Source organism: Ambystoma mexicanum, chromosome 4q (assembly GCF_040938575.1).
Source record: "Ambystoma mexicanum isolate Mex_15411 chromosome 4q, UKY_AmexF1_1, whole genome shotgun sequence".
In the NCBI taxonomy this organism is placed as follows: domain Eukaryota; kingdom Metazoa; phylum Chordata; class Amphibia; order Caudata; family Ambystomatidae; genus Ambystoma; species Ambystoma mexicanum.
The window spans coordinates 109,108,783-109,134,323 of NC_090928.1; the positions used below are offsets into that span (position 1 = coordinate 109,108,783).

A 25,541-nucleotide genomic window follows, 5' to 3' on the forward strand; every position below is an offset into this window, starting at 1 on the left:
ATATGACTTGCGTGCTTTGACGCCCACTGAACACATAGAGAAGAAAGCCATTGAAGTCCTGCGTGGTTGCAGACATATTCACTTCTGCCTCTATGGTCAGAAGTTCAAGACATACACTGATCACAAGCCATTATTACCAATATTCACTGGCTCATTCCCACATCTTCCAGCTAGGATCGGAAAATGGCGTCTGCTCCTCCAGCAATATGACTTTGACCTACTGTACTAAGTAGGAGCAGACAACCTGGTGGATTTCCTGTCCAGGCCCTCAAGAGTGGTGACAGCATTGAAAGTCAAGGAGTCCAAAGAGACAGAAGAGCACATCTGCCAGATCGTGAGCACTATAAATCCCAGATCTGTCAGCATCACAGACATCCTGGAAGCAAACCATGCTGACCCCAGCTGCGACATAATGAAAAAATGTGATACTCACAGGCGAGTGGAAGTAATTCCTCTGCAACGTCCACAATTGCACAGTGGCCGCTAGAGACTTTCTGACAGGAGTATTTGTGGTGTGACAGGAGCTGTCTATCACAAGTGATGGGTTAATATTGAGAGGCACACATATCCTCATTCCCACAAGCTTAAAAAACAAGTTCATCACCATGGCACGTGAGGGACACCAAGGGATGGTCAGAACCAAGACAGGGATATGACACAGGGTGTAGTTCCCCCAGGTAAATGCGAGAGTCGAGATCATGATTTTGTCATGTCGCCCATGTCAAGTGACAAGCGCACCACCGAGGCCTGAATCAATACAATCTGCTGTGAGGGGCACGGCACATTGGAAGGCTATCAGTGTCAACAGTACAGGAGGGGATCTACATTTTAGTCAACATAGACAACTACTCATGTTACCAAGAGGTGGAGATCATACAATCAACAGCAGCGGAAGCAGTGATTCTGCCCTGGAAAAGATATTCGCCATACATGGACTACCGAAGTACATCAAGACTGGCAATGGACCCCCCATTTCAAGGGAAGGAGCAGACAAAGTACTTTGATGACTTGCACATCCGCCACCACCACATCACCACAAGATGGCCACAAGCTAATGGTAATGCCGAACAATTTATGAGGACAGTAAACAAGGTACTGCACATAGCGAAGGCCCAGAACTTCCCACGGAAAGTCAACTTGTACTGGTTCCTACGGAACTACTGGGTGACACTGCACAGCTCCACAGATGCGCCCCATGTTGAACTCATCCATACCGCATCACCCCAGCATACGGGTGAATAACCTGGACAAGCAACATACTCACTCCAGATGAGTGGCAGCTAACGAACATACAAGCGTCAAACGACGAGCAAGAGAATATCTGCACCAGGTGGGGGATCAGGTGCTGGTGTTGAAAAACTCTCAAAGTCAAAGCTATCGACCCAATATGACCTCACCCCTTGGAGGGTGACCAGGAGAGAAGGGATAATAATAACAGCCACCCAAGGCCATGAGACAATTACAAGGAACGTGTCTTGGTTCAAGCGGGTCCCCAACACCATGTAGAGTTAAGGCCAGGACCTGACACAAGCAGAGAATGGAGATTAGACAACCACCCTGATACAACACACTGGAATAGGCAGAACTGGGCCCTGAGCCCGTGGACCAAGCAGAGACAGGTGATGCACTAACCAGCCCCATCGCTGACAACAAAGAGAAAGAGGGAGCAGGCAACCGACCATTCCAATGACACAGCCTATGTAAACTGAGGGTGGCCCTGAAGCCCCCAGGTAAACTGAGAGACTATGTGTTTTAGTGAGAACTGAAGTTAGTAAAGTGACGGACTATGAGAGAGTTGAATTGTTGATGCATATTTTTTTTTAAGGAAAGAGGATTGTTAGGTACATGTGATGTCACTGCGCACAGCGGGACGTTTTGTGAGAATAAAGAGTCTGGGTCAGGAATATCCGGCAAGACCCCTTGGGCCTTCTATTAAGCTGCAGAGCTCCTAAGCCTCACAGGGAGCTTCTGGCAATGGAAAAGTGGGGTTCAGCTGACCAATGATGTGTATATTGGAGCAGAACAAGATAGAGCTAAATTACTTCCTAGGGGTTATCTGTAATGTTATGTTAAAGGATATTTATACCGTGCACTATCACCACTGGAGTGGTCCCCTGGCGCTCAGGCGGATGTGAAAGGCAAGTGGGTAGGGTAAGTAAGTAGGGCTGACCATTAAGAAGTGCAAGAGAGCTGTGATGTACTGTTAGGATCAGTTCCTGTGCCCCTTGGGGGATTAGGGGGGACGGGACCTCTTCTCTGTGCTATTGAGCTACGTTGGCCCCGTGGATTGTCTGTTCGGTCATCACTCTTCCTCTTCAACTCTTATGTCCTCTGTCTGTGATTTAAATTTATGACACTCCCATCTCTCTCATTAGCCACTGTTAAAGCCCTCCATGGGAACCCGGGTCTCCCTCCCACTCAGAGGTCTCTCCACCTCACTGCATTTGTTATGGTTTGCTTTAGTCCTCCATCTTGCGATATGTGTGTTCATTCCAAGGGGTGTGGGTGTTGCTCATTTGTTGAAGAGTCATGTTTTTAGGAGTTTTCTGAATTTTAGATGGCTGTTCATGTTTTATATTTCTCTCGGGAGGGAGTTCCACATTTTTGCGACCAGGAAAGAAAATGCTGATCCACCAAGTTATTTCCTTGTGTACGGTTTAAGTTTCAGGCAGATGTCATTGCTGGATATAAGTGTTCTCTTGTCGGCTGGTAAATGGTGATTTTCTTTCGTATGAATTCTGCACTTTTGCCATGGATTGCTCTGTGTGTTATACACATTGTATTGAATGTCATCAATTTTTTGACTGACAGTCAATGTAGCATCTTTAGCCCAGGAGTGATGTGGTCTCTTTGTGAGAGTTTGAGGAGGAGTCTTGCTGCTGCGTTATGTATGCGTTGCAGTCTCTTCAGTAGATAATCCAGCATTCTGAGGTATAGGCTGTTGGCATAGTCTATCTTGGACATGATTAGCAAAATGATGGCTTGTGTTTTGTGCTTAAGGAATGGTAGGAATGGTAGGATCCTTTTGATTGCGTGTAAGTGGAAGAAGCATTTCTTGATTATTGTGTTTACTTGCGGTTCTAGTGTTAGCTCATTGTCCATTAGGATTGCAAGCTTTTTGACTAGGTTTGATGGCATGGGCACTGTTCCTAGTTCTGTTGGCCATGGGATGCATTGGTTGCTTTCCTGGATTTTGGATATGATCATGATTTCTGTCTTGCCTGGGTTGAGTTTGAGGCATTTGTGTTCATCCAACCGTAGAGTTCTTTCAGACAGTCTACTGGCGTTGTGTTTTCCCCTTGTGCATCTTTGATTTTGTAGATGATTTGGGTATCATCTGTGTAGTGTTCTCTGAGAAAGAGGTATTATCTAAGGAAGAGATCTGCACCAAGGGCCAAATGGGGGAAGATTTGTGCACCAAAGTCTAGAAGGAAGCAGACCTCCACACTATGGAGCAAATGCCGGCACAACTCTACACTCCGGACAAATGGGAGCAGAATTGGCATGGGGGTACATTGGGACAGAACTTGGACCAGATGGCCTTTTTGGATAGAATGAAGCATTGAAGGGATAATTGGGGCAGAACTATGCATTACGGGTCAAATGAGGGCAGAACTGGATACTAAGGGCAAATGGGACAGAAATGCCCATTGAGATCTAAATGAGAACAGATTTGGGCACTGAGGGGCGAATTAGTTAAACTATTCACCGAGGGGCATATTGAGGCAGAACTGGGTACTGAGAGGCAACTGGGAGCAGATGTGCAGTGTCAGACATATCCACAAATCTCTTGCGCCAAAATAACGGCAAGGGAATGGCTTTCGCGCTAAAAAGGTCACACCGAAATGGGCACTGTGGCAGAATGGCCATGGCAAATTTGCCTGTGCCAAAATGATGGCACAGAAAAGGGTGTACTGCTTGGAGAACACTGCTTAACCGAAGTGTGTGCTCCATGGCAAATAATTTAATCTCACTGCGCAGTGCCTAAAAACATTGTGAGTTCTCAAAGTTTTAAATATGTCATGACAAACTGCATCTGCATTTTTTTTTAAACTGTGCTACTGTCATTCCTTGAAAGATTTGCACTCAAACACAATTATTTTGCCTTTTGCTGAATTGTATTCTGGTATTTGTAGCCTCACAGTGAAGTTGCGGGGGCGGAGGGGATGCCAAAACTGTATACTTTTTGCCTAACATAGTTCTATAAGGATTTATATATTTGAGTGACACTGTGGTATGTGTACTTTTCAAGTTAGCTTTATAAAGCAGAGTATTGTTGACAGCCAGGCATGGGGTGAGGAGGGGAAATGATGAGAGGGCAAGCAAGACATAAGTATTTTCCCACGATGTGGCAAGAGAGTTTGCAATCCTGGACACTGGTGCAGTTATATTCCCGTGATCGTGGCTGCTTTTCAGGGCCCCAGTACGGGCACATGTGGGTGGACAGCGTAACATTTTTTCAGGGGGCGAACACAACCCCTTGGTTTTTTTTTGAGGTTGCCAAGCTTGCTCAAGTATTTGGAAACCAGGATTTTACTCATGTTGTCATGTTTTCAGCGCAGATGCTTTCCCACAAGACCACAGGCACTTGTTTCGTATTGGGATTTTGTTTTCCAGGGAAAATTTCATGACAGATTGCTGGGTTTTAAAGGTGAGCACCTGTTATACTATTCCAGCAAATTGTTTGGAACATTTCCTCTCTCAGGTTATTTTTCTGGTGTGCATTAATTTTTATAAAAGTCCAATGTTATTTTGTCTTGTGCACTTTAGTCTAAGGACTAGGTTTATTGAACTACATTTGTATATTTCGCTTTAAGAATAATGCTCACTAACCGTGCATATATTCATGGGTGCCAGCTTTTGATTTTCTCTATGGGCAAAAGTACCTGGGCATATGTTATTTTTGCAGCTGGTAGTTTCTTTATCTTTTACAAGCTCCTTAAATGCAGTTAGTTGGGGTTTTGCGATCTATCACAACAGTTAACAAAAGACAAGCTATAAAACAAGGGGCTTGTAGCATGCAGCTTAACCAAAGTGTGTGACCCTCTGCAAATAACTTAATCACAGAGGGCATTAACTAAAAACATTGGGAGTTCTTAAGTCTACACTTATTTATACATAATAAAACAATTGGTATTTTTAGTGCTACAGTGACATCATGGGTGAAAGATGACAGGAGACCCAGGTCTCCCATCCATGCAGTAACCAGAACTGAGCGTGCTTAGCTTCAAAGGGAAAAAAAAGCCCAGTGCCCTACGACCATGGTGCCTAATAAATGAGGAAATGTTACAAAACTACTTAGAGCAACATGGCTTGAAGGGGTCGGCCCCTTCATCAATTTGAAGGTAAGCAGGGTTGTTTCCGGTTACTGCATGGATGGGAGACAGTCTACATTCTGGTGCCATGTGTTTTATTTGTTTTAAATATCTCATAACACACTAAGAAAACACATGGCATTTTTTTTTCTTCAAACTGTGCTACTGTCAGTCCTTGAAATGATTGCACTGACAGTGTATTGCCTTTTGCTGTGCATTCTGGAATTTGTAGTCTGCCAGTCAAGAGGTAGGGAGCATAATGGCACAATTGTACACTTTTTGCAATAAGAGTTTATATATTTGAGTGACACGATGGAATTTGTACTTTTAAGTTATCTTTACAAAGCAGATTATTGTTGAAAGCCAGACGTGAGCATGAGAAGGGGAAATTATGAGAGGACAAATAAGTCATGAGTGTTTGCCCACAATGTGGCAAGAGAGTTTGTAAGCCTTGACACTGGTGAAGTTATTTTACTGTGATTGGGGCTGCTTTTCAGGGCACAAGTAAAGGACACATGTGGGTGGAGAGTGTAACTTTTTTTAGAGTGTGGATGCAATATATGATTTTTTTGGAGGTTGGCAAGCTTGTCATATTCCCAATGCAGATGCTTACCCACAAGGCTACAAGACTATGAGCACTTGTTTCATATTGGGGTTTTGTTTACCAGGGATTATTTCACAACAGATTGCTGGGTTTAAAAGGTGCAATCTTTTATACATTTACTACTGTCAAAACAGGACAAAATCAGTTTGTGATTGATGTACGTCTTTGAGCGATGGATTGCAAGTCTTTTAAAATATAGAGTGGCCGTGCCCACTGACCATGGCGGAAGGCCATGGCTATTGTTTTGGTAGTGTTCAGCCGTGTCCACCGGCCATGGTTGAAGGCCTTGCTAGTGGTCTGGAAGCGTTCTATACATCTATGGAATAACAATACCCTTGAAATTTAAGGAAAAACTTTAGTTGCAGGGACATTAAGGTGAGAACTTAACGCAACAAAACCATTGAAATTAAGGTAAAGCCATCCTAACGTCATGCCCCATGTTGAACAGCCTATGAACACACTGATGACATCACAGATCACATCACTGATTACATCACTGGTGACACCACTAATGACATTGTATATAACTGAATACATCAATAATGGAATGAGACATAACTTCATTTATAAATTAGCTCATGAAAAACTTGATTACCTTAATAACAATTTAGGCCATGGACTTGGCCATGAGAAAGGCTGGGGTCACTGGCCAGTACCAAAGGCCATCGCTAGTGGTTGGTTAGTGTTAAAAAAAAATGGAATTGGTTAAAAGCCATGCCTAGTAGCCCATCGTTGTTTTAAAATATACAGTGGGCAACATTGAAAGCTGTAGTCAGTGGCCATGACTAAAGGCCAGAGCTAGTGTCCATTAATATGTGAGAATATAAGGATGTTGCCAGTGGCTAGTATTGTCCTAAAGACCATGGCTAGTGGCTGGCCAGTGTATATAATATACAGTGGGCCCGGCCGAAAGGCCATAGCTAGTGGCTGCTTAGTGCTGTTTAATACAGAGTGGGCACGGCCGAAGGACATCAGTTATTGCATTTTATTATTTTGAGATATACAGTGGACAAGGCCAAAAGATGTACAAACTGCTCAAGGTCAAAGGCCATGGCTAGTGGCCTATTTATATGTCAGAATATATAGTGGGCACAGCCAAAGATTGTGGCCATTGGACAGTATTGTGCTAAAGTCCATGGCCAGTGCCTGATCAGTGCATGTAATATGCAGTGGACACGGTTGAAAGCTGTATCCACTGATAAAGAAAAAACAGAGGGTGAGTCTGATTACCCCTCTTTCCGTTGCCTCCTGAAACCGAGCATGGGAGACAGCAGGGAAAAACGCACAGGGTGTGATTAAACCACCCACTTTAAATAGGGCAAATATTATCCCTTATCTTGCATTGTAGTCCTTTGCCATCAGAGTGGGAAAGTGGTCATTCTGATCAACTCTGGGGTATAAAGTCTTTGTTGACCTTTTGAAGGAATCGCGTCCTGAAGATGGCCTAAGAAAAGAGATCTAAGACACTAGAGATAGTGTCTGAAACAAAAAAACAGCCGAAACATGTTGACATCTATCTGCAATACCCTCATGGTTTAACTGTGGGATTCATATACTAACAAAGCACTTTTGTGTTTGTTTGCACCCCTGTGTTCCATGAGTACATTTGTACCTTGCTTTGTCATGGTGAAACAAGGTTTTTTTTTATAGCAAACTATGTCTCGTTTAATTGTTTAATCGTGTAATGCTGTCTGTAGGGCATTTGTCGTCCTTTGTTTTATCCACACAAATATTAAAAGTGAATTTATTTTTTCTAAATTCGGTGCCTGTATTGGGTTCATGATGTCCTTTAGTTGTAAAATGGGATGTGTTTAGTCTGTCATTGAGCGTCACGCTGACACATCAGGGCAACGGAAAGAGGGGTAATCAGACTCACCCTCTGTTTTTTCTTATTTGAATGAATTCCCTTTGAGTTCTGATCCCCTGAGAAAAAAAGCTTGGGAATTTACCTGGTTTTGGTAATCACTCCACTGATAAAGGCCAAAGTCTATGGTTGTGTTTTAAAATATTCAGTGCACGTGTGTGAAGGTTGTGACCACGGTCCATAGCTGACGGCTGACCGGTACCCATTCATGTGTTAAAATATATTTGGCCATGCACACTGACCATGGCTGAAGGCCATGCTTAATGCCAGTTACTGTTGTAATGTAATTAGTGATCTCATCAGTGATGTGATCTGTGATGTCCTAATTGTGCCGATAGGCTGCACAACACGGGGCACAAAGGTAATGCAGTTTTAGCTGAATTTCATGGTTTTTGTTCTGTTAAGGTCTCATCTTAACATCCCTGCAACAAAAGCTTTTTCCTTCAAAATATACATATATAATCGCCAACTCAAAGATCGACTGTGCTATGCCCAACTCTCGAAAAATCCTTTCGATGAGATACAGTCTGAACTTAAGGATCTATGTGCTAAGTGGGTTGAAATTGGTCTCATTGATGATGATCTTGCTAAATTTTTAGTTCCATCTTGTTTTACCATACCGACAATCTACTTTTTACCAAAAACACATAAATCTCTTGCACATCCACCAGGCAGGCCTATTGTTACCTTGTGCGGTTCTCTCCTTGAACATCTGGCTCAATTCATTGATGAAACCTTATCTCCTCTTGTGTCAGTTCTACCCTCGTATTTACGGGACACCAAAGATTTTTTACAACACATCTCTAATATACCCTGGGAGGAGGGCTTACTGTTAGCAACCCTTGATGTTGTCTCTCTTTACACCTCCATTGACCATCAAGTTGGTATGGATGCTTGTAAATATTTTCTTGATACTCGCTCATTGAATTTCTACAGCCATAGTTCCATGATCATTGAAATGCTCTCTTTCTGCCTCAATAACAATATTTTCTTATTTGAGGGTTCTTTTTTTCGCCAAGTAAGAGGCACCGCCATGGGTAGTACTTTTGCCCCGTCCTATGCCAACTTAACAATGGGATGGTGGGAGGCCACTTTCTTAAGCGATCTACTTACATCGAGTTTTGCCACACATATTGTTGCATGGTGGCGATATATTGACGATGTTTTCGTTATATGGAAGGGTACTAAGGTTGAATGGCTATCATTTGTGAAATTATTAAATACCAACATGTCCAATTTGAGTTTCACAGAATGCAACAGTACGACCAAAATTGTCTACCTCGATGTAGTGGTGACCCTTGAGAGAACCGGTTTATGCACAGCATTACACAAAAAACCTACTAATACTGGCCTGCCCTTACATGCCACCAGCTGTCATCCTACATCATGCAAACGCAGTATTCCGTATGGGGAATTCATTAGATATCGCAGGAACTGCACAGATCTAGTATCTTTTGATTATCATTGTGCCCAGGCGGCTAAGGATTTTATCAAGCAAGGCTATGAGCGCAGAATTATAGAACAGGCTTATACTAAGGTACGTGGACTTTCTAGGGATTACCTACTATACAGTATCAAGCCCGTCAAAACTACTGTCAATGATGACCCCCGCCTGATTGTCACATTTGACAATGCATCTAATCATGTTCGCAAAATTATAGAACGTCATTGGCGAATTCTCATCATTGACAAGGATCTCGGTCCTCTTCTCTCTAAACGTCCTACCATCACATATAAACGTGTACCCTCACTTAGGGACAAATTGGTTTCCAGCTTCTTGTCACCCATTAATACCAATCCACCTTATATGAAATCGTTGATGGAATCCCCAATAGGATTTTCTAAATGTTGCAAATGCAAGGCCTGCATTCATGCTATTTCATGCAAATCCTTCTTGCATCCGGTCACCCAATGTCATCAGCCCATTAGATACTCAATGAATTGTGATACCACTTTTGTGGTCTATGTGCTCTCATGTCCTTGCATGAGATGGTATGTCGGGAGTACTACATGCAAGCTCAAGCTTAGAATATTACAGCACCTTAGGGCCATCAAAAACTCTGATCCCGCATATCCTATGGCCAAGCACTTCAAAGAAAAGCACAATAATGATCACTCCCTTCTCAAATTCTTTGCAGTGGCGCACATTCCAATTCACCCCAGAGGTGGGAATCGTGTACTTAAACTGAGACAGCTAGAAACCAGATATATTCTGGATTTCGACACTAAGTTTCCTATTGGCCATAATCTTGACGAGGAGCTTCATACATTTATAGGTACGTAGGTCCCATCATGTGCGATTTATCTACTTACGATTGTTGTTTCCTATATCACTGATGTATTCCAGCGTCTACTCTGATTAGTTGATTATATTCCTTATATTTACTACCATTGTTCTTTTCCTCCCCCCTATTTCTCTCTTTGGATTCTTTTTTCTCTTTGAATTTTAGAGTTTCACCAATAAGATAGGCTATCCGTGCTGTTGTATTTTCCTGGCTGTTATTATTGTTATTATTTTTGCAACCTTATTGCACATTTGACACTTCTCATGTCTATATATTCTTTGTTGTAGTCCTGCATGTCCAACTTTTGGTGTTCTTCAACACCTTTTCCATTGTGGCTATCTGGTTTTGTTAAGATTATTACTATTATTTCAACCTCACCCGCTCTAATTTGGGTATCATGCCAGCCTTATATAAATGCTCATTGCCTCAGCTGTGATATCATTTCCCAGTTAAATGTCTTAAATTGCTGTTAATCATATGTGCTTACACATTCTAGTTGGCTTGCATAATGTTTATGCTGCCTACTAATTGATCAGCACTTGCACTTTTTGCTGCCAATGCTTTTGTGATCTTGCCTCTTTGCACATGTATTCATGCCATCTCTGACCAACTTGCACTTGCACTTTATGTCATCTTGGGCCCAAATGCGCATTTCTGCCTACATCAATATGGTATATTGCTTGTTGCACCACCGTTTTATAACATAGCCCTAATGCTGACTAGCTTTTATTATGGTATTTTCATCTGCCTATATGTATAATTTTTATGTTGCTTGTTAACTGACTTGCACTTGCACTTTATGCCATCAGGGCCTATGTGATCTTGCCTTTTTGCACATCTTTACATGCTGCTCTTCATTAACTTGCATTTGCACTTTATGTTGATTTTGGTCAAAATGTACAATATTTATGTATTAATATGATATATTTATTGCTGCTTTACATGTTACAATCATAGCTTTTAAAGCTGTTTTTGGCTTTGTATTCTGGCACTGAGCCTTTTGAACAGTCTATCTAGACTAATGAGCTGCAATGTATGCTATCTTACATATATCTTTGCCTGGCAAATTTTTAAATTATTTCCTTATACAATATTCAGTCCTATCCATTGGAATCTCATATTGGATTTTTAGGTTCATTGGAAGACTCTATGGCACTTTATCTTTTACTGTGTTTCTGTAGTTTTTCTCAGGACACTATATGCATTTCATTGCAGGCCCATGTTGATTTTCCGTTCAAATATGGCCGCCATCATTACGGTCTTCCAGAGTACCTTCCTCCAATTAACATAGATGATGGACTACATGCAACTGCTATTTGTGTCTCTCCATTCTGTGGTGCCACGTGATCAAGCGCTCAGTTGAGCGCGAAACGCGTTGTGGTTGGGCCGTTTACCAGGCGTCCTGCTTTTGTCTGTCCTGCTGTTTCCCCCCCCCCCTATTTTGTCCTGTACACTTCGTGCAGGCTTTGTCCACTTTTTTAATTATTAAAACTACTACCTAATCTTTCACGTGTGAGCTCTGCATTCTTTACTTGGGTCCTCTCCTGCCACGGGATTGTAGGACCCTCCCTAGATTCACGGCGAGTGCGGTCCGCCCTGTTTCCTCTAGTTTTCCTGATATATATATATGTATATATATATGTATATATATATATATATATATATATATATATATATTACACACTTCTTGGCAGGTGTATTCTGCATTCAGCCAGTGCTGGAAAGGCACTCCTTTCTGAGCAATGTGGGCTGTTTTATCTGTGTTTATAACTGTCTCCTGGATTTGTTTAGCAATTTCAAATGATTGTGAATTGTTTTTAACAAATTGAGATACTAGTAGACAGTCTAGATTATGACAGAGTGCACTTATGCACTGGCATATGCATGTATACTCATACACGTCCTCTCCCCTGCTGATGCACCCGACAGCTCCGCGCACTGGTCACCTGGTCGCCCGCTGAACTCGGGCCCTGGCTCCTGCATGTCCAGTTGTCCTCGCACTGCCTCCGGGCTCTCCAGCACTTCAGGGACTGTATCGGCAACCCTACAACCCTTCTCTCTGCACTTATGAGCCACCCGCAGGCTGCCCTTATGAGTTAAATGCACTTCCCCCTTCGCTTCCCCCCTGGCACTTCTCCCCTTCCCTCTTCCCCACACTTGCATGATCTCAATGACACAAGACCTGGTAAGATCGTTATTCTGTCCTCCCTTGTTTCCCCCTCCTTGTCTTGTTATGCCTAGAAACACTAGAAGGCCATGCTTAATGCCAGTTACTGTTGTAATGTAATTAGTGATCTCATCAGTGATGTGATCTGTGATGTCCTAATTGTGCCGATCGGCTGCACGATGCACGGCTGCATCGGGGGCACAAAGGTAATGCAGTTTTAGCTGAATTTCAGGGTTTTTGTTCTGTTAAGGTCTCATCTTAACATCCCTGCAACAAAAGCTTTTTCCTTCAAAATATACATATATATATATATATATTACACACTTCTTGGCAGGTGTATTCTGCATTCAGCCAGTGCTGGAAAGGCACTCCTTTCTGAGCAATGTGGGCTGTTTTATCTGTGTTTATAACTGTCCTGGATTTGTTTAGCAATTTCAAATGATTGTGAATTGTTTTTAACAAATTGAGATACTGGTAGACAGTCTAGATTATGACAGAGTGCACTTATGCACTGGCATATGCATGTATACTCATACACGTCCTCTCCCCTGCTGATGCACCCGACAGCTCCGCGCACTGGTCACCTGGTCGCCCGCTGAACTCGGGCCCAGGCTCCTGCATGTCCAGTTGTCCTCGCACTGCCTCCGGGCTCTCCAGCACTTCAGGGACTGTATCGGCAACCCTACAACCCTCCTCTCTGCACTTATGAGCCACCCGCAGGCTGCCCTTATGAGTTAAATGCACTTCCCCCTTCGCTTCCCCCCTGGCACTTCTCCCCTTCCCTCTTCCCCACACTTGCATGATCTCAATGACACAAGACCTGGTAAGATCGTTATTTTGTCCTCCCTTGTTTCCCCCTCCTTGTCTTGTTATGCCTAGAAACACTTGGGTACAGGCACGTTATAAATGCCACATCATATCTTATCAGATACGTCTGCCTCACTGGCAAAACACATTTATATACAATGTGAAATGTTGCCGGGAGAGCAGTGCAGTGTGTGTGTGTGTTTGTGTGTGTGTGTGTTTGTGTGTGTGTGGGGGGGCCAGTGTGTGGGTGTGCGCACAATTCGTGTGTGGTCAATTTACCAGAACATTTCAAGATTAGGGCGAGGTGAGAGCACAGCAGGAAAAACTATTTGCTGGCAGCCTGTGCTAGTCTGTCAAGTGAACTGTGTTATTTCATGAGCAACACCAGCACCTGTTTCTTGCTGGCAATATAATGAATGAAGCTGGAGCAGAGAGACATTTCTAGATTTGTGTTGAACAATTGCAGATTCAGTATCTCTATCCTACTACTATGACTGGGAAGGCAGAGGTTATTGGTCATGATTCCGGTACCACTGCTAGCGGAAAATCAATAGGACAGATTGGAAGACGGTGTCAGGGTGATGATTTGAGGGATTCAGTATTGTGACTGTCAGGATCAGGCTGAGAGATGGCTGGAAAGTGAGTCTGACAATTACAGACACGGACAAAATTGATGTACAACTAGGCCGTTTTTCAGATATAAGGATAATATTAGTGTTTCCCTTTCATGCATTTGACATTGAATCATGGAGAACAGAACACACATGCAATTCTTTGTTGCACCAAATGCTGTGCATGCCAGAGATGCACTTTCTGTTGTGTGCTTCCCAAATTTTAAGTTCGCTCATACTTGTTTTGTTGAAAACCTGCCATAAAGATTGATGATATGTTGTCAGGTCACTTTATCATGTGATTTGCTACTTTGCGAGTTAGGTTTTTTTGAGCAGAGAGGTTACTACTTTATCCCTTGAGCGAACATTTTGCAGAAAGACTTATATGTTACTTCTAAAAGTAGATATAGGACCATGAGCACGCAGTCTATTGTTGCTTAAATTGTAAATTGTGGAACAAGTAAACCATTGATCAAACACCGACTTCATCACATTATGTGATTCTTGAAACATCGCTTAACTCCAATGATCCTTACCACTTTACTCCAATGAGCCTTACTTTCTTTTAGTGGTGACATGGAGATCACCCAGTTAGTTCATTTTCTGCTAGGGAGAATCGCTGATATATGGTGTTAGAGGCGAAAGTGTTACTTCTCATATATACAGAACATGTATTTAGTGCACACTGCAACCTTAAGGGGCGGCCACACCTGCATTGTGTTCCCTTTCCTATTCCTCAGCAACTTCACTGGGAGCTCCATGTACAGCTACACGCCCATGTTGATTCCCATGGCAACTGGCACATTGAAGGGAAACGTGTGGAGACCAAGGGCCTGGCTCACAGAGGCGTTTTATAATGGTGCAATCCCATTGGAAAACGCTCTGCGAATCCGACCCTTACTGCCCCTGTGTTGTACTGCCTTCCTGATGATGTGGATTGGATTCCCTGCATGGGGTGGGATGCAGAGTGGGGTAACTGCTCTGCGCATTTCCCTGATTCTTGCATCACAGTTGCATGTGTCCGCGCTTGCATCACACTTTTGATTTTGGAGGACATACATCCGTGCAGAGGCTGCCCGCTCATGTTCTAATGATAATAGCAGGTAGAGCTCGTAGAGATGAACAGTTATAAGGTTGGCTACTATCGATTAAGGAAATGCCGAGGATGAGTATGCTCCTTCTTTTTGCATAGACTTGCATTATAGCCTGGCACTTAAGGGGTTAAAGAAGACATGCACGACTATGAAGGCAGGCGGCATTTACTCAATTTGCAATACGAAGGCCAAACGCAAGACATAGAGGAAAGTACATCTGCATTGATACCTTTGTTTTGTACTTCATAATGCAAGTGACTACAGTTGCACAGCGGAAACGTGCAGACATAACATGCCCCCTGAGTGCAATGTACGCATTGGAATAAAACAACACCCACAGCTCTCTGTGGTGGCCTCGACCTGCTTTGTGTTAACAGATTGTGGCTCGGCTTGGTACCACACTTTACACTCTTCTATGTTGCCCTTGAAAACTTGTAAGCTCGTTACTTTGAGATGCATTACATTGTTTATAACATCCCTTTGGTCTTTACCACAAATAAGTGTAATGCAAGAGATATGTGACGCATTCGGGGCAGGGGCTCAGTGGGCGGTTTTACAGAAACTGCATCAGAGCTGGTGCAATTAGCACAAGAACAAACATTGCTCTGGAACCAACAAGTATTCTTTCAATGCATTTTTGCACCACGGAAATGATCCCTGTAGTCCTAGTCCAATACCCTAATGCAAGGAACATTCAAAGAATGTGCTTTTTGACTGCAGCCATTGTTACCTTACATGGACCCATTTATGAGGAATTCCGCTCATGCGATGTTAAATCTTCTACTCACTGAAGCGGCAGTTGGAGAGCAAATACCTCAGGACAAGCAGTCGTGAAGGCAAAGGTTTAAAAGATGCGCAAAGTGCTGTCAAGGGCCAACAGCACGATAATGAAACAGATGTGAATTGACACCCGGTTATTACATCATACTAGTCTACAGGCCCGTGTACACGGGCCAAAGTGCAGGTTTTCATTGACACAGTAGGACCACTACATATCCTAAGCCAACAGCTCCCTCTCGCGATGACAACAGGCGAAGCTACGGCATCGAACAAACATACAGGGATAAACATACATTTGGCCTTTTATAATATTGTTAGATAGGCAGTGCTCACCTCTTCCCTCTTGTCGTTTGGAATCCTCTTTAGCTGGTTCAGGTTCTGAAATTGAATATTAAGAATCACTGCTGAATAAAATGCCTATTTGAAACAAATTGACACGCAAAACAGAGGCATGCTTGGATCACTTTCACAAATGATTGGCAAATGCTGAATGCGCGGCTGTGTTCAAGAAACTGCCACTACAGTACTCTTTGGCTAAGCAGGACGACATAAAGTAATCTTCTGTAAAATAAGATGAGTATTCTTGACAAGTGGTTCTGTTCATCTGTTATATTTAATTAACAGAAGTGGGATGTGAACATCACTAGCAATTGAAGTTCACTATTTCGCTGTGAACGCTTTGGACGACACGTAGTGGCCATGCAAGCCTCCTCACCGTGATTGGCTTATGTCTTTACTTACAGTAGTAAATGGAGGTCCCTCTTTTGCTGGGCAAGCCCGCAAGGACATACTGTGGCCACGCAAGCTTCCTCACTGTGACTGGCTGATGGGCACTCTGTGGAGGACATACGGTGGCCATGCAAGCTTCCACACTGTGACTGGCTGATGGGCACACTGGGGAGGACATACGGTGGCCATGCAAGCTTCCTCACTGTGACTGGCTGATGGGCACACTGGGGAGGACATACGGTGGCCATGCAAGCTTCCTCACTGTGACTGGCTGATGGGCACTCTGGGGAGGACATACGGTGGCCATGCAAGCATCCTCACTGTGACTGGCTGATGGGCACTCTGGGGAGGACATGCGGTGGCCATGCAAGCTTCCTCACTGAGACTGGCTGATGGGCACTCTGGTGAGGACATTCGGTGGCCATGCAAGCTTCCTCACTGTGACTGGCTGATGGGCACACTGGGGAGGACATGCGGTGGCCATGCAAGCTTCCTCACTGTGACTGGCTGATGGGCACACTGGGGAGGACATGCGGTGGCCATGCAAGCTTCCTCACTGAGACTGGCTGATGGGCACTCTGGTGAGGACATGCGGTGGCCATGCAAGCTTCCTCACTGAGACTGGCTGATGGGCACTCTGGTGAGGACATGCGGTGGCCATGCAAGCTTCCTCACTGAGACTGGCTGATGGGCACTCTGGGGAGGACATACGGTGGCCATGCAAGCTTCCTCACTGTGACTGGCTGATGGGCACACTGGGGAGGACATACGGTGGCCATGCAAGCTTCCTCACTGTGACTGGCTGATGGGCACTCTGGGGAGGACATGGCGCAAGCTTCCTCACTGTGACTGGCTGATGGGCACTCTGGGGAGGACATACGGTGGCCATGCAAGCTTCCTCACTGAGACTGGCTGTAGTCTTTACGAATCTGTGCATGTGCATCTTTAATGTCAATCCAAAACATTCAAATACTCCGTCTAAATATATGTTTACTGCTCCCCTTTGCTGATCAAGTAATGGACAACAGAGATGTGCAAACCTGCACTGAAGTTGCATGAGCTTGCACCTGCACTTGCATGAGCTTGCACCTGCATTTAAAGGCACAATGCATGAGCTTGCACCCGCATCCACAGTCTAATCTTGGATTACTGGCACTGCTTGAAATGTCTGCTCAGCGGAAAGGCATGTGGCACTGTTTGCACTGCAGGGGGCAACAAGGCCACTCATGTGATACAATATACATGTTCACCTTTGTTCGGGGTTAAGGTTGAAAAAGGGGAGTGCTATCCTGTGCATGCAAATGAGGGAAACTCATCTACTGCACCCATGGAGGAATTGATTAAACCTGCAATCATGCAAAGAATCTCCTTGGGAGAAGAATGATAGCCCCCACTTCCCCAAGAGATGGCACACATTCAATGCACTCAATGTACCCTAAAAGATGGGGCATGGTGGGTTCAAAGGGCCCTCTCAGTGGCCCCCAGTCTGGGGGACGCAGTAACAAAAGTCACCGGCCTGTGGCAGGGGAAATGCGGCTCATAGTGTTTACAAGCAAACAAAGTTGGTGTGTCTGGTTCTGCACTGTCAGTGTTAGCATATGAACCCCTTGGCCCCCAACCTTTAAAGGTGGACAGAGTGTCCCGAAGAGGCATCAGGCTAATAAACATCCAATAGGATCTAAAGATGCAAATATGCTCATAAGTGTTTGGATTAACCCACACATTTAGAACTGTATTGATCATTGTGGAAAGGTGTTTAAAAAACCTTATCCTTGTGATGAGTAGAGGCGGACAAGCAATGGCATAAAGAAAATGGCGCTAACAGATACTAGATGGTATTTTGAATACATCCTATGTTTAAAATTCCACCTAATCATCAGTTGGCATTGTTGGCATCTTGGGATACATAGAAAGTACCCTAGAGTGGCATGAATCATGTTTAACTCATATAGAACATTCCATGTACTCCACACCACAAACTCCAACTCATAATTATGTGGTGTTTTGTAAGCAAGTGTTCTTTAATGTACCACATGTTTTTACCCTTACCGCCATACTCATAATGATCCAAAGGTGATGTGGCTCAAGACCAAATTGAGCAGGAATCTGAACTACTCACTGAAATCCATTAATTCTTAGTCACGTGTAAAGTGCACATTTGCTTCACCCAGAAGCATGGGTAAAAAGGCCAAAAACCTATGCTCAGTAAAGAGTCTCATCGACTGACTACCTGGTGGTTGTGTGGCTGGAAAATGACAGCAGAGATTTCGGGTTGATGTTTCACCAAATCTCTTTTTCATCCCATTTTGTTCTTCAATTGCATTCCTTTTTTCTTGTTCTTTCCCTTTTGGGCATTCCTGAGTTACCCTCCACATTCCCACCTACCCCCAATCCTATTTATAACTTTGCCATCTGTTCCATATCTATTTGTGGGCATTGTGACAAATTGGATTCTGCTCCGTGGGAGTACAAGGATGAGTAGGGTTAAAATGGCCCTCTCAGCCCTCACACTTCTACAAACCAAAACATAATGCAATCATAAAGGTTAAATAGGGACAATGAAGAGGTATACTTCCTTTGCCTTTTGTGGTAACAAAGGGAGGGAAGGCTATGCTCTTAAGAAGGGCGTGAAGGTGAACCAGTAGTGATTCAAACAACACAGTATCACAATCCAAAATAAAGGGAATGTCCAATCCAGGTTCTAAAAAAATATAAACACTTTAATGAAGCACACCATCTGCACGTAGAATGAATAGAGAATGCTGTACATAAACCCAACCCAAAGAAAAGAACAGCGGAGAAGCAACAGGCTGGAGAAAGTAGCACTCTGAGATTGGTTCCAGGGGTGGTAGCTAAAATACTAACCACACAAAGGATCTTGCTGAATACAGGATCAATCGTGACCTAACCAATCTCTAGGGTCCGAATGGACTCAGGTGGCAGTTCAGAGTCAACAGTACCTGGAATCAGTTCTTGTCGGGCTGATGTAGTCAGACCCGGGGTCGAATGTGGATGCAAGGGTTCCATGTAATAATGTTGCCACAAAAATATCGCCATACAAAAATATCGCCGAAAAATGGTTGTTTTTGCCCCTGTTGCCATATATATGGTCACCCAAATAATATCGCCACAACATTTTCCCGGTGATATTATTTGCGGCGACCATATATGTGGCGATATTATTACATGATACCGATGCAAGCTAATCAGGCTTAGTTCGGACAAGTAGGATCATGAAGGAGCTGGCAGCAAGCAGGCACTGAATAGGGGAGTATGCGGGTGCTTTGTGCAGTAGAACAGCATCTCTTTATGCAGGTCGGGGCGGTCCCAGAAACGCTTCGCAGTTGGGCAGGCTGAGTTGGGCTTTAGCTGCTGGGAGTGGTCAATGAGTGACGCTCCAGTGGTTCTAGTCAGTGGGCGACAGTCCTCGAGGTGGTGATCTAGGGTGCATCGATGTGCAATCAATGAGAGGCACTTCAAGGGCTAGCTGTACCAAGCCGTGTTTAAACCCCCAGTAGAGTCGGCATGTGACTCTACAGTGATTTGGTTCTGGGTTCCAGCATTGAGCAGACGCTTGAAGCCTACCAGTTGATGTGCTTTGGCAGCGACTTTGTGCAGTGTCGAGCTGGTCGCAGGTGCAAGCAGTGTTAGATGCAGTGGAGGAGTGCAGCACCCAGCGTCGGCTACTTCTCTCTTGTTCCAGCCAGTTCGATGCAGGGAACATAGAGCTTCCGCTGGTCTAGTCCTCTGGTTGCTCTGAGGCCCACTCAGGGGGACTTGAAGATAGGATGGTTACATTCAGGGGATGATATCCCAGTTCAGGAGATTCCAGTGCAGAAGGGTAGGTCCACTGATCCACAGCAAAGGTTACACCGATGTGCCCTGGGAGCTGTACGGGACAGATCTTGCTACTGTCTTGGTTGATTCCTTCTTCACCTGAGGCTGAGGACTTTGGAGAGTGCAATTCTCTCCAAAGTGAGTCCAGTTAGCTCTCCAGAAAGAATCTGTAGCCTTAAAGAATTCGAGAGAAACTGAAAGAATCTTTTGAAGGGGTGGAAGACTCTGTTAAGGGCAAATGTCTTCAGGTGATTGGGCTAAAGCTAGCCTGCCTCATTGGTCCAATCGCTGCTCTTGAATGGAGATCAAAGAGCAGGCTTGGTTCTCCAGGTTCTCATCCTGCCATTTGATGGCTACAACCGGCTGATCAGAATACACATGACCCTCCATATTGGAGCTGACTCCCAGAGGCTGACGCATGTGCAAAATCAATTGGAATGTGGTGGTTGTGATCATAAGTAGCACCATGCACTATGTCTAACCATGGGCATAGCTTTTGCCTTGCCATCAGCATGGGTGATTTAAGATCATCATAGTTTTGGGTACATGGGGCGACGTGCCGGTCAGGGGCACTTGGCTCCAACAGAAGTTGGAGTGGGAATTGGCAACCCTGAACCAGGGAAACTCCCTGACTCATCGCCCACCAATGGGCAGGGCGAAACCCTCCCCAGACCCACTAGATGTTTGCTTCAGTGAATTCTGCACTGTGCAGAATGGCAAACATGCTTGACACAGGGGCGTCTGTGCATTTTTTGAGCATCGAGAACAGCATCAGGTTTCAAAAGCAACTTAGGCAGAGGTAGTGATCACAACGCATTCACACATGGACAAAACATGGAATGTTGGGTAAAAGAGCGCAGGTTTCTCGTGCAGTGCAGGCCTATTAACAACCAGCTATGTCTGCAGAAAGGCAATGATGCATTTAACTGCCAGGCTATTATGCAAGTCTATGCAAAAAGGACAAGCATTCCCGTCCTTGGCACTTAACCCTTTAACATAAAGGCAAACACAGTAAACATACTCACACGAACATACGTATATAAGCAAGCACAAAATCAGAGGTGCAGTTTTTCAATTGCACGTATGACCAAAAATGAAAATGCATATTCACATACTTGCTTTCTTTTCTTGAACTGTTTTTGCTGTAGAAAAAACAGACGAGTGTGCTTGCTGAGCCAAGGTGGTCAAAGACACAGTGGTCAAACATAGTCAGCATTAAAGGGAGGACAACAGCGTCACGCAAACAGGCATGACTATCTAATGGTCTGCCCATTCTGGCTAAGGCTTCCTGGGAACATGTATGTAGCAGAACAAAAACTGCAAACATACTCCTGTATGCATTGGGGTATTTGACTTGAATTCCGTTTGCAGCCTTGGCACGTTTAAGGTATAGTGAGCAATGATCCAAAGGTTTATTTATTTATTTAATTTGACACTTATAGCGCGCACCAAGCCCTGAGGAATCTAGGCGCTGGATTAGGTTGCACACTGATATATGAATACTACGAATGGGCGTCAAAGGTAATTCTCCAAACAGGTTAGCTAATTAAACAGCCATTCAATGCAAAGTCTGCGTTGTTTCAGTATGCACACATGGCACTGTTTGTTTCTGGAAAGGCGTAGCAGAAAAAGTACATTCCTAGAAAATCAACCAAGCAAACCACACACATTCCAATCTGTGGGTTCGTAGCCAGTTCTGGGTTTTTACTTTGCATTCTAGGACCTGGGTCCAGGTTTTATTATAAGTCCCAAAGTGTAAAGAAAAAACGAGTACTGTACCCACCTTCAATCATATTGCCAGCCAAACCATTTGAAACAGGGGAGGGTATCAAAATAAATCCTACCTTGCATGTCATGCTGATGTCCACTGTGTACTTACAGTACAGTTATGGTGTATTTGTAGGAACGAGTGCAGGTGAATGGAGGTAGGGTGAGGCTGTAACTGGATGAGGTAAAAACAGCTTTACATTGTGTACAGTCCGGATATGCCGGTTTTGTCTCCAGTGAACAAATGTTTTGGTTCTGTTATGTTCTCAACATTCACCTATGGTATGTGATGCGAAGGAGAAGTGGGTGCTAACTGCAAAGCAGTGGCTGCAGAAAGAGGGCCTCATTACAAGTATGGCGGTAAGGCAACAACGGCGCCGGTATCGCTACCGGCACCGTCGCTACCGTACCACCATACTAGGAGTTCCGCTCACGGGTGCCCTTGCAGCCATCAGATCTGACCGGGTGGCCGTACCAGCACCCGCGAGCAGAACATGATGGTAGCACCTATGGGGCTCAATGGGAAGGGGGATGTATCGGAATGGCACCCGCGAAAAAGGGCAATTACCGGGTCCGGCTGGGCCGGAATAGCCCGGTAATTGCCCATTCGCAGGTGCCGGTCCCGGATGCGAGTTTGGAGGGAGCCTTGCTGGTAAAACTGGAATTTAAAACCCTATTTATATTGTGGCACCTGCAGCAGTCCTCGAGTTGTTTACTTGCAGCTGTATGCTCTTGTTGTTGGGTTGGTGTGTCAGCACTTCATCCCCATCTTTCCTGCCGGGCACTTGTTCATATACATCTTGACATCCATCAGGTGGTATTTTCATGTCCTTCATTAGATTCTAGAATTCCGCATGGGTTTTGGTGACACGGATATCAACTGAGTAGGAATGATTTACAACACACGGTCTACAGCACGTTTATGGCTCCTGCTGTAAAGCAGGCTTATCACCATGTCCCCTCTTTTCCACAGCATTAAGATTATACTTGGCTGCTGGGACCCCTTCCAAATGCACTTGAATTCCTGGCATCCCTGCTTGGGTACAAATGTGGTGGCTTAGATAGCCACATGTCGGCCATCTTTGATGTAGGCCTTCATTGTGAGCACACTTTGCTCATGAAATAGAGCAGGTTATCTCCTGTGATATCGCACTTGCACGATCCGAATGACACATCTGATCTGATTCTGTAAACTATGCAAAAAACTGTCTCAATGGGGGATCCCCCTGCCCTACTCCGGATTCTGATGTTACTATATACGAACACTGCGGTAAGGATTCGATTGGACGGGGAAGGAAATCTGTCCAATTCGATACCTAGACATTGTGGAATAAAACAAGCTGTACTGTCGCTGCAACCTTGTTTAACTTATATTTAGCCGATCTCCCTCTGGCGTTTACCAATTTGCCCACGCACCCAGGGAAAGTGGGCCGCCATTGGATCAGCTGGTTGGCCTAGGCGGATGACCTGCTCCTAATGGATTACTCCCCTAAAGGGCTCCAAGTGTTGATTACGGTGCTGGGAGTGTTTGCAGATCTTACTGACTTGTCTGTGAACATTGCAAACACTAAGGTTATGGCATCTTCTCCTGCCCGCCGCTTACGTGCGAAGGTGCCCTGTACAATAAAAGGCTTCCTCCTTCAATGTGATACTTCCTATAAGTATCTTGTCCTACACTTTCAGAACACTCTGAAATGGTCTTTACATTGGACAGAAATTAAACTTAAATGCAAGAAAGCAGTAAATGCGATTAGTCCATTTGTTGGGCGACAAGGAGGCTCTTCCATTGGGACTGGCTTTTTGCTTCACACTGCAAAAGTCCTTCCGATCCTATATTATGGTATTGAGATGTGAGGACAGCAGTAGCTGCCGACACTAAGGAGCTTTGAAGGCTCAATGCTGCGTAAGCTATTCCGTATGCCCCCGGCTCTACCTATAGATCATCTGTATTTAGAATTTGATTTTATTGGGATACAGCATGATTTTATTCGCAAGGTTGTCATGTTCTATGAAAATGTGCGTGTTTTGCACAATGGAACGCTGATGGTAGACTTTTTGCATGCTTTTAAAGACCTAGATAACAGTAAAACTATGGGGTCCCTGGGTTTACTGCTAGCCACTTATTGCAGGTGGAACAGCGGTTATTTCTCACTATCTCGGGACAGGGTAATGTATGTCGTTAAGAGACGGGTGAAACAAAAATTGTCTATGATAAGAACAAAATCTTGTAAACCTGCGCTCCAAATGCAATAGTGGCTACTATAATAGTCACTATTGCCGGTAAGATAGCTCAGCGGGTTGAGCACTCACTGCTGCGATCTGAGCGTGATCTGCCAGTTGCAGGTTCGAATCCTGGCAAGGCCAACTCAGTCTTTCATCCTTCCGAGTTTGATAAATGAGTACCAGTTTCGTTTGGGTGTTATTGTATGTAAATATGTGCTCTGTAAAGGGCTTTGGATAAAGGCGCTATCTAAATAACAAATTATTATCAGTATATAACCCAACGTATGTCAAAACCAACCTATTGCATCGCATTTCCTAATAGAACTAAAATTAGACAATATTTGCTCCTGAAGTTTAACATCAGCATTGCACTGGCAACCAAGGGAGCACTATATGGTATAGCGCGGCCTGACCGTGTTTGTTGTCTATGTGGTACAGGAGATATTGAAACGGTGGAACACTTGTCAACTAATTGAGAAAGTCTCTGCGAACTGAGGGCCGGGCATCTGAAATCATATAACAACTTGTTTAAGTGCGCTGATATATCATCTCCCTTGCTACGTTTTTTAGGAGGCACTGATCACAATATGATATTTTGTGTCGTGTTGATTTATTGGAAATGTGTTGAAATCTTCAACCTTTTTTCTTGCTGATTTCAGCTATAATTTGTAGCCTTGTGTGTTTTTTAGGCGACATTGATTGTTGATTTAACTTCCTGTAAATGTGATGGTGATTTCAGCTTACCCAAACCTTGTATTGATTCGAAATGTGTTGTTATGTGTTATGTTTTATGTGTGCTTTGTGATATGCTGTATATACAAAGCCATATGGCTATACGTATATGAAATAAATAAATAAAGATAATCCCCATATTTTCTGAAAAATCAGACTTGCCTTTCCTATAGCAAGGACATTTTGTGGGTGGCATCAAATGCAATGGGGCCAAACATTGATTTAAAATAGCATTTTTATGACATAAAATGGTGCAGTTCCAGGCATGTCCAGGAAATATGCACCCATCCGTCTTTTAGCATGGGGTGAACACGTCTATAGCATTATATCACTTTGGCTATGGCAATCTGTCTTGAGTTCTCCTTTTCTCATCATCAGGCATTCATAACCAGTGGGAATTTAATGGGCATTAAAATGCACAATGCACAGAATGCACTCAAACTCATAAACATTCATTTAAGTCATTACGTGCAAGCGTACTGCATATTCTGCAGTGGTAGATAAACAGCAGCATGCTTTAATAGTATTTACCTTTTTTGGCAGAGGATTTTGAGATCTCCTCTTTGACTTTGTCGGGTTCTGTAAATATAAGACGGGCATGCGTTGGTAAATGCTTGCACTCTCAATAACTGCAGCTGCATCACAGCAAACCTCACCAGTGAATTTATTAACAAAACAGGAACACGTGCTTGGAGCTCTGATTTGCTCGCTGACTTGTAAACATGA

At 44.0% G+C, this 25,541-nt stretch overlaps 1 protein-coding gene across 50 annotated transcripts in view; it reads right to left on the reverse strand.

Moving 5' to 3' along the window:
- Positions 1-25,541, reverse strand: part of TRDN (triadin) — a 1,596,486-nt gene that overhangs the window by 721,661 nt on the left and 849,284 nt on the right. For 46 of the 50 annotated variants that reach the window (XM_069607588.1, XM_069607568.1, XM_069607599.1 and 43 more), the window contains 3 exons: positions 25,347-25,394; positions 21,209-21,235; positions 15,861-15,905 (listed from right to left, as the gene is read on the reverse strand). In XM_069607588.1, coding sequence (XP_069463689.1) covers positions 15,861-15,905; positions 21,209-21,235; positions 25,347-25,394 — 120 coding nt within the window. The remainder of the gene's footprint in view (positions 1-15,860; positions 15,906-21,208; positions 21,236-25,346; positions 25,395-25,541) is intronic. The other 4 variants (XM_069607593.1, XM_069607576.1, XM_069607565.1 and 1 more) reach the window with 1 other exon arrangement.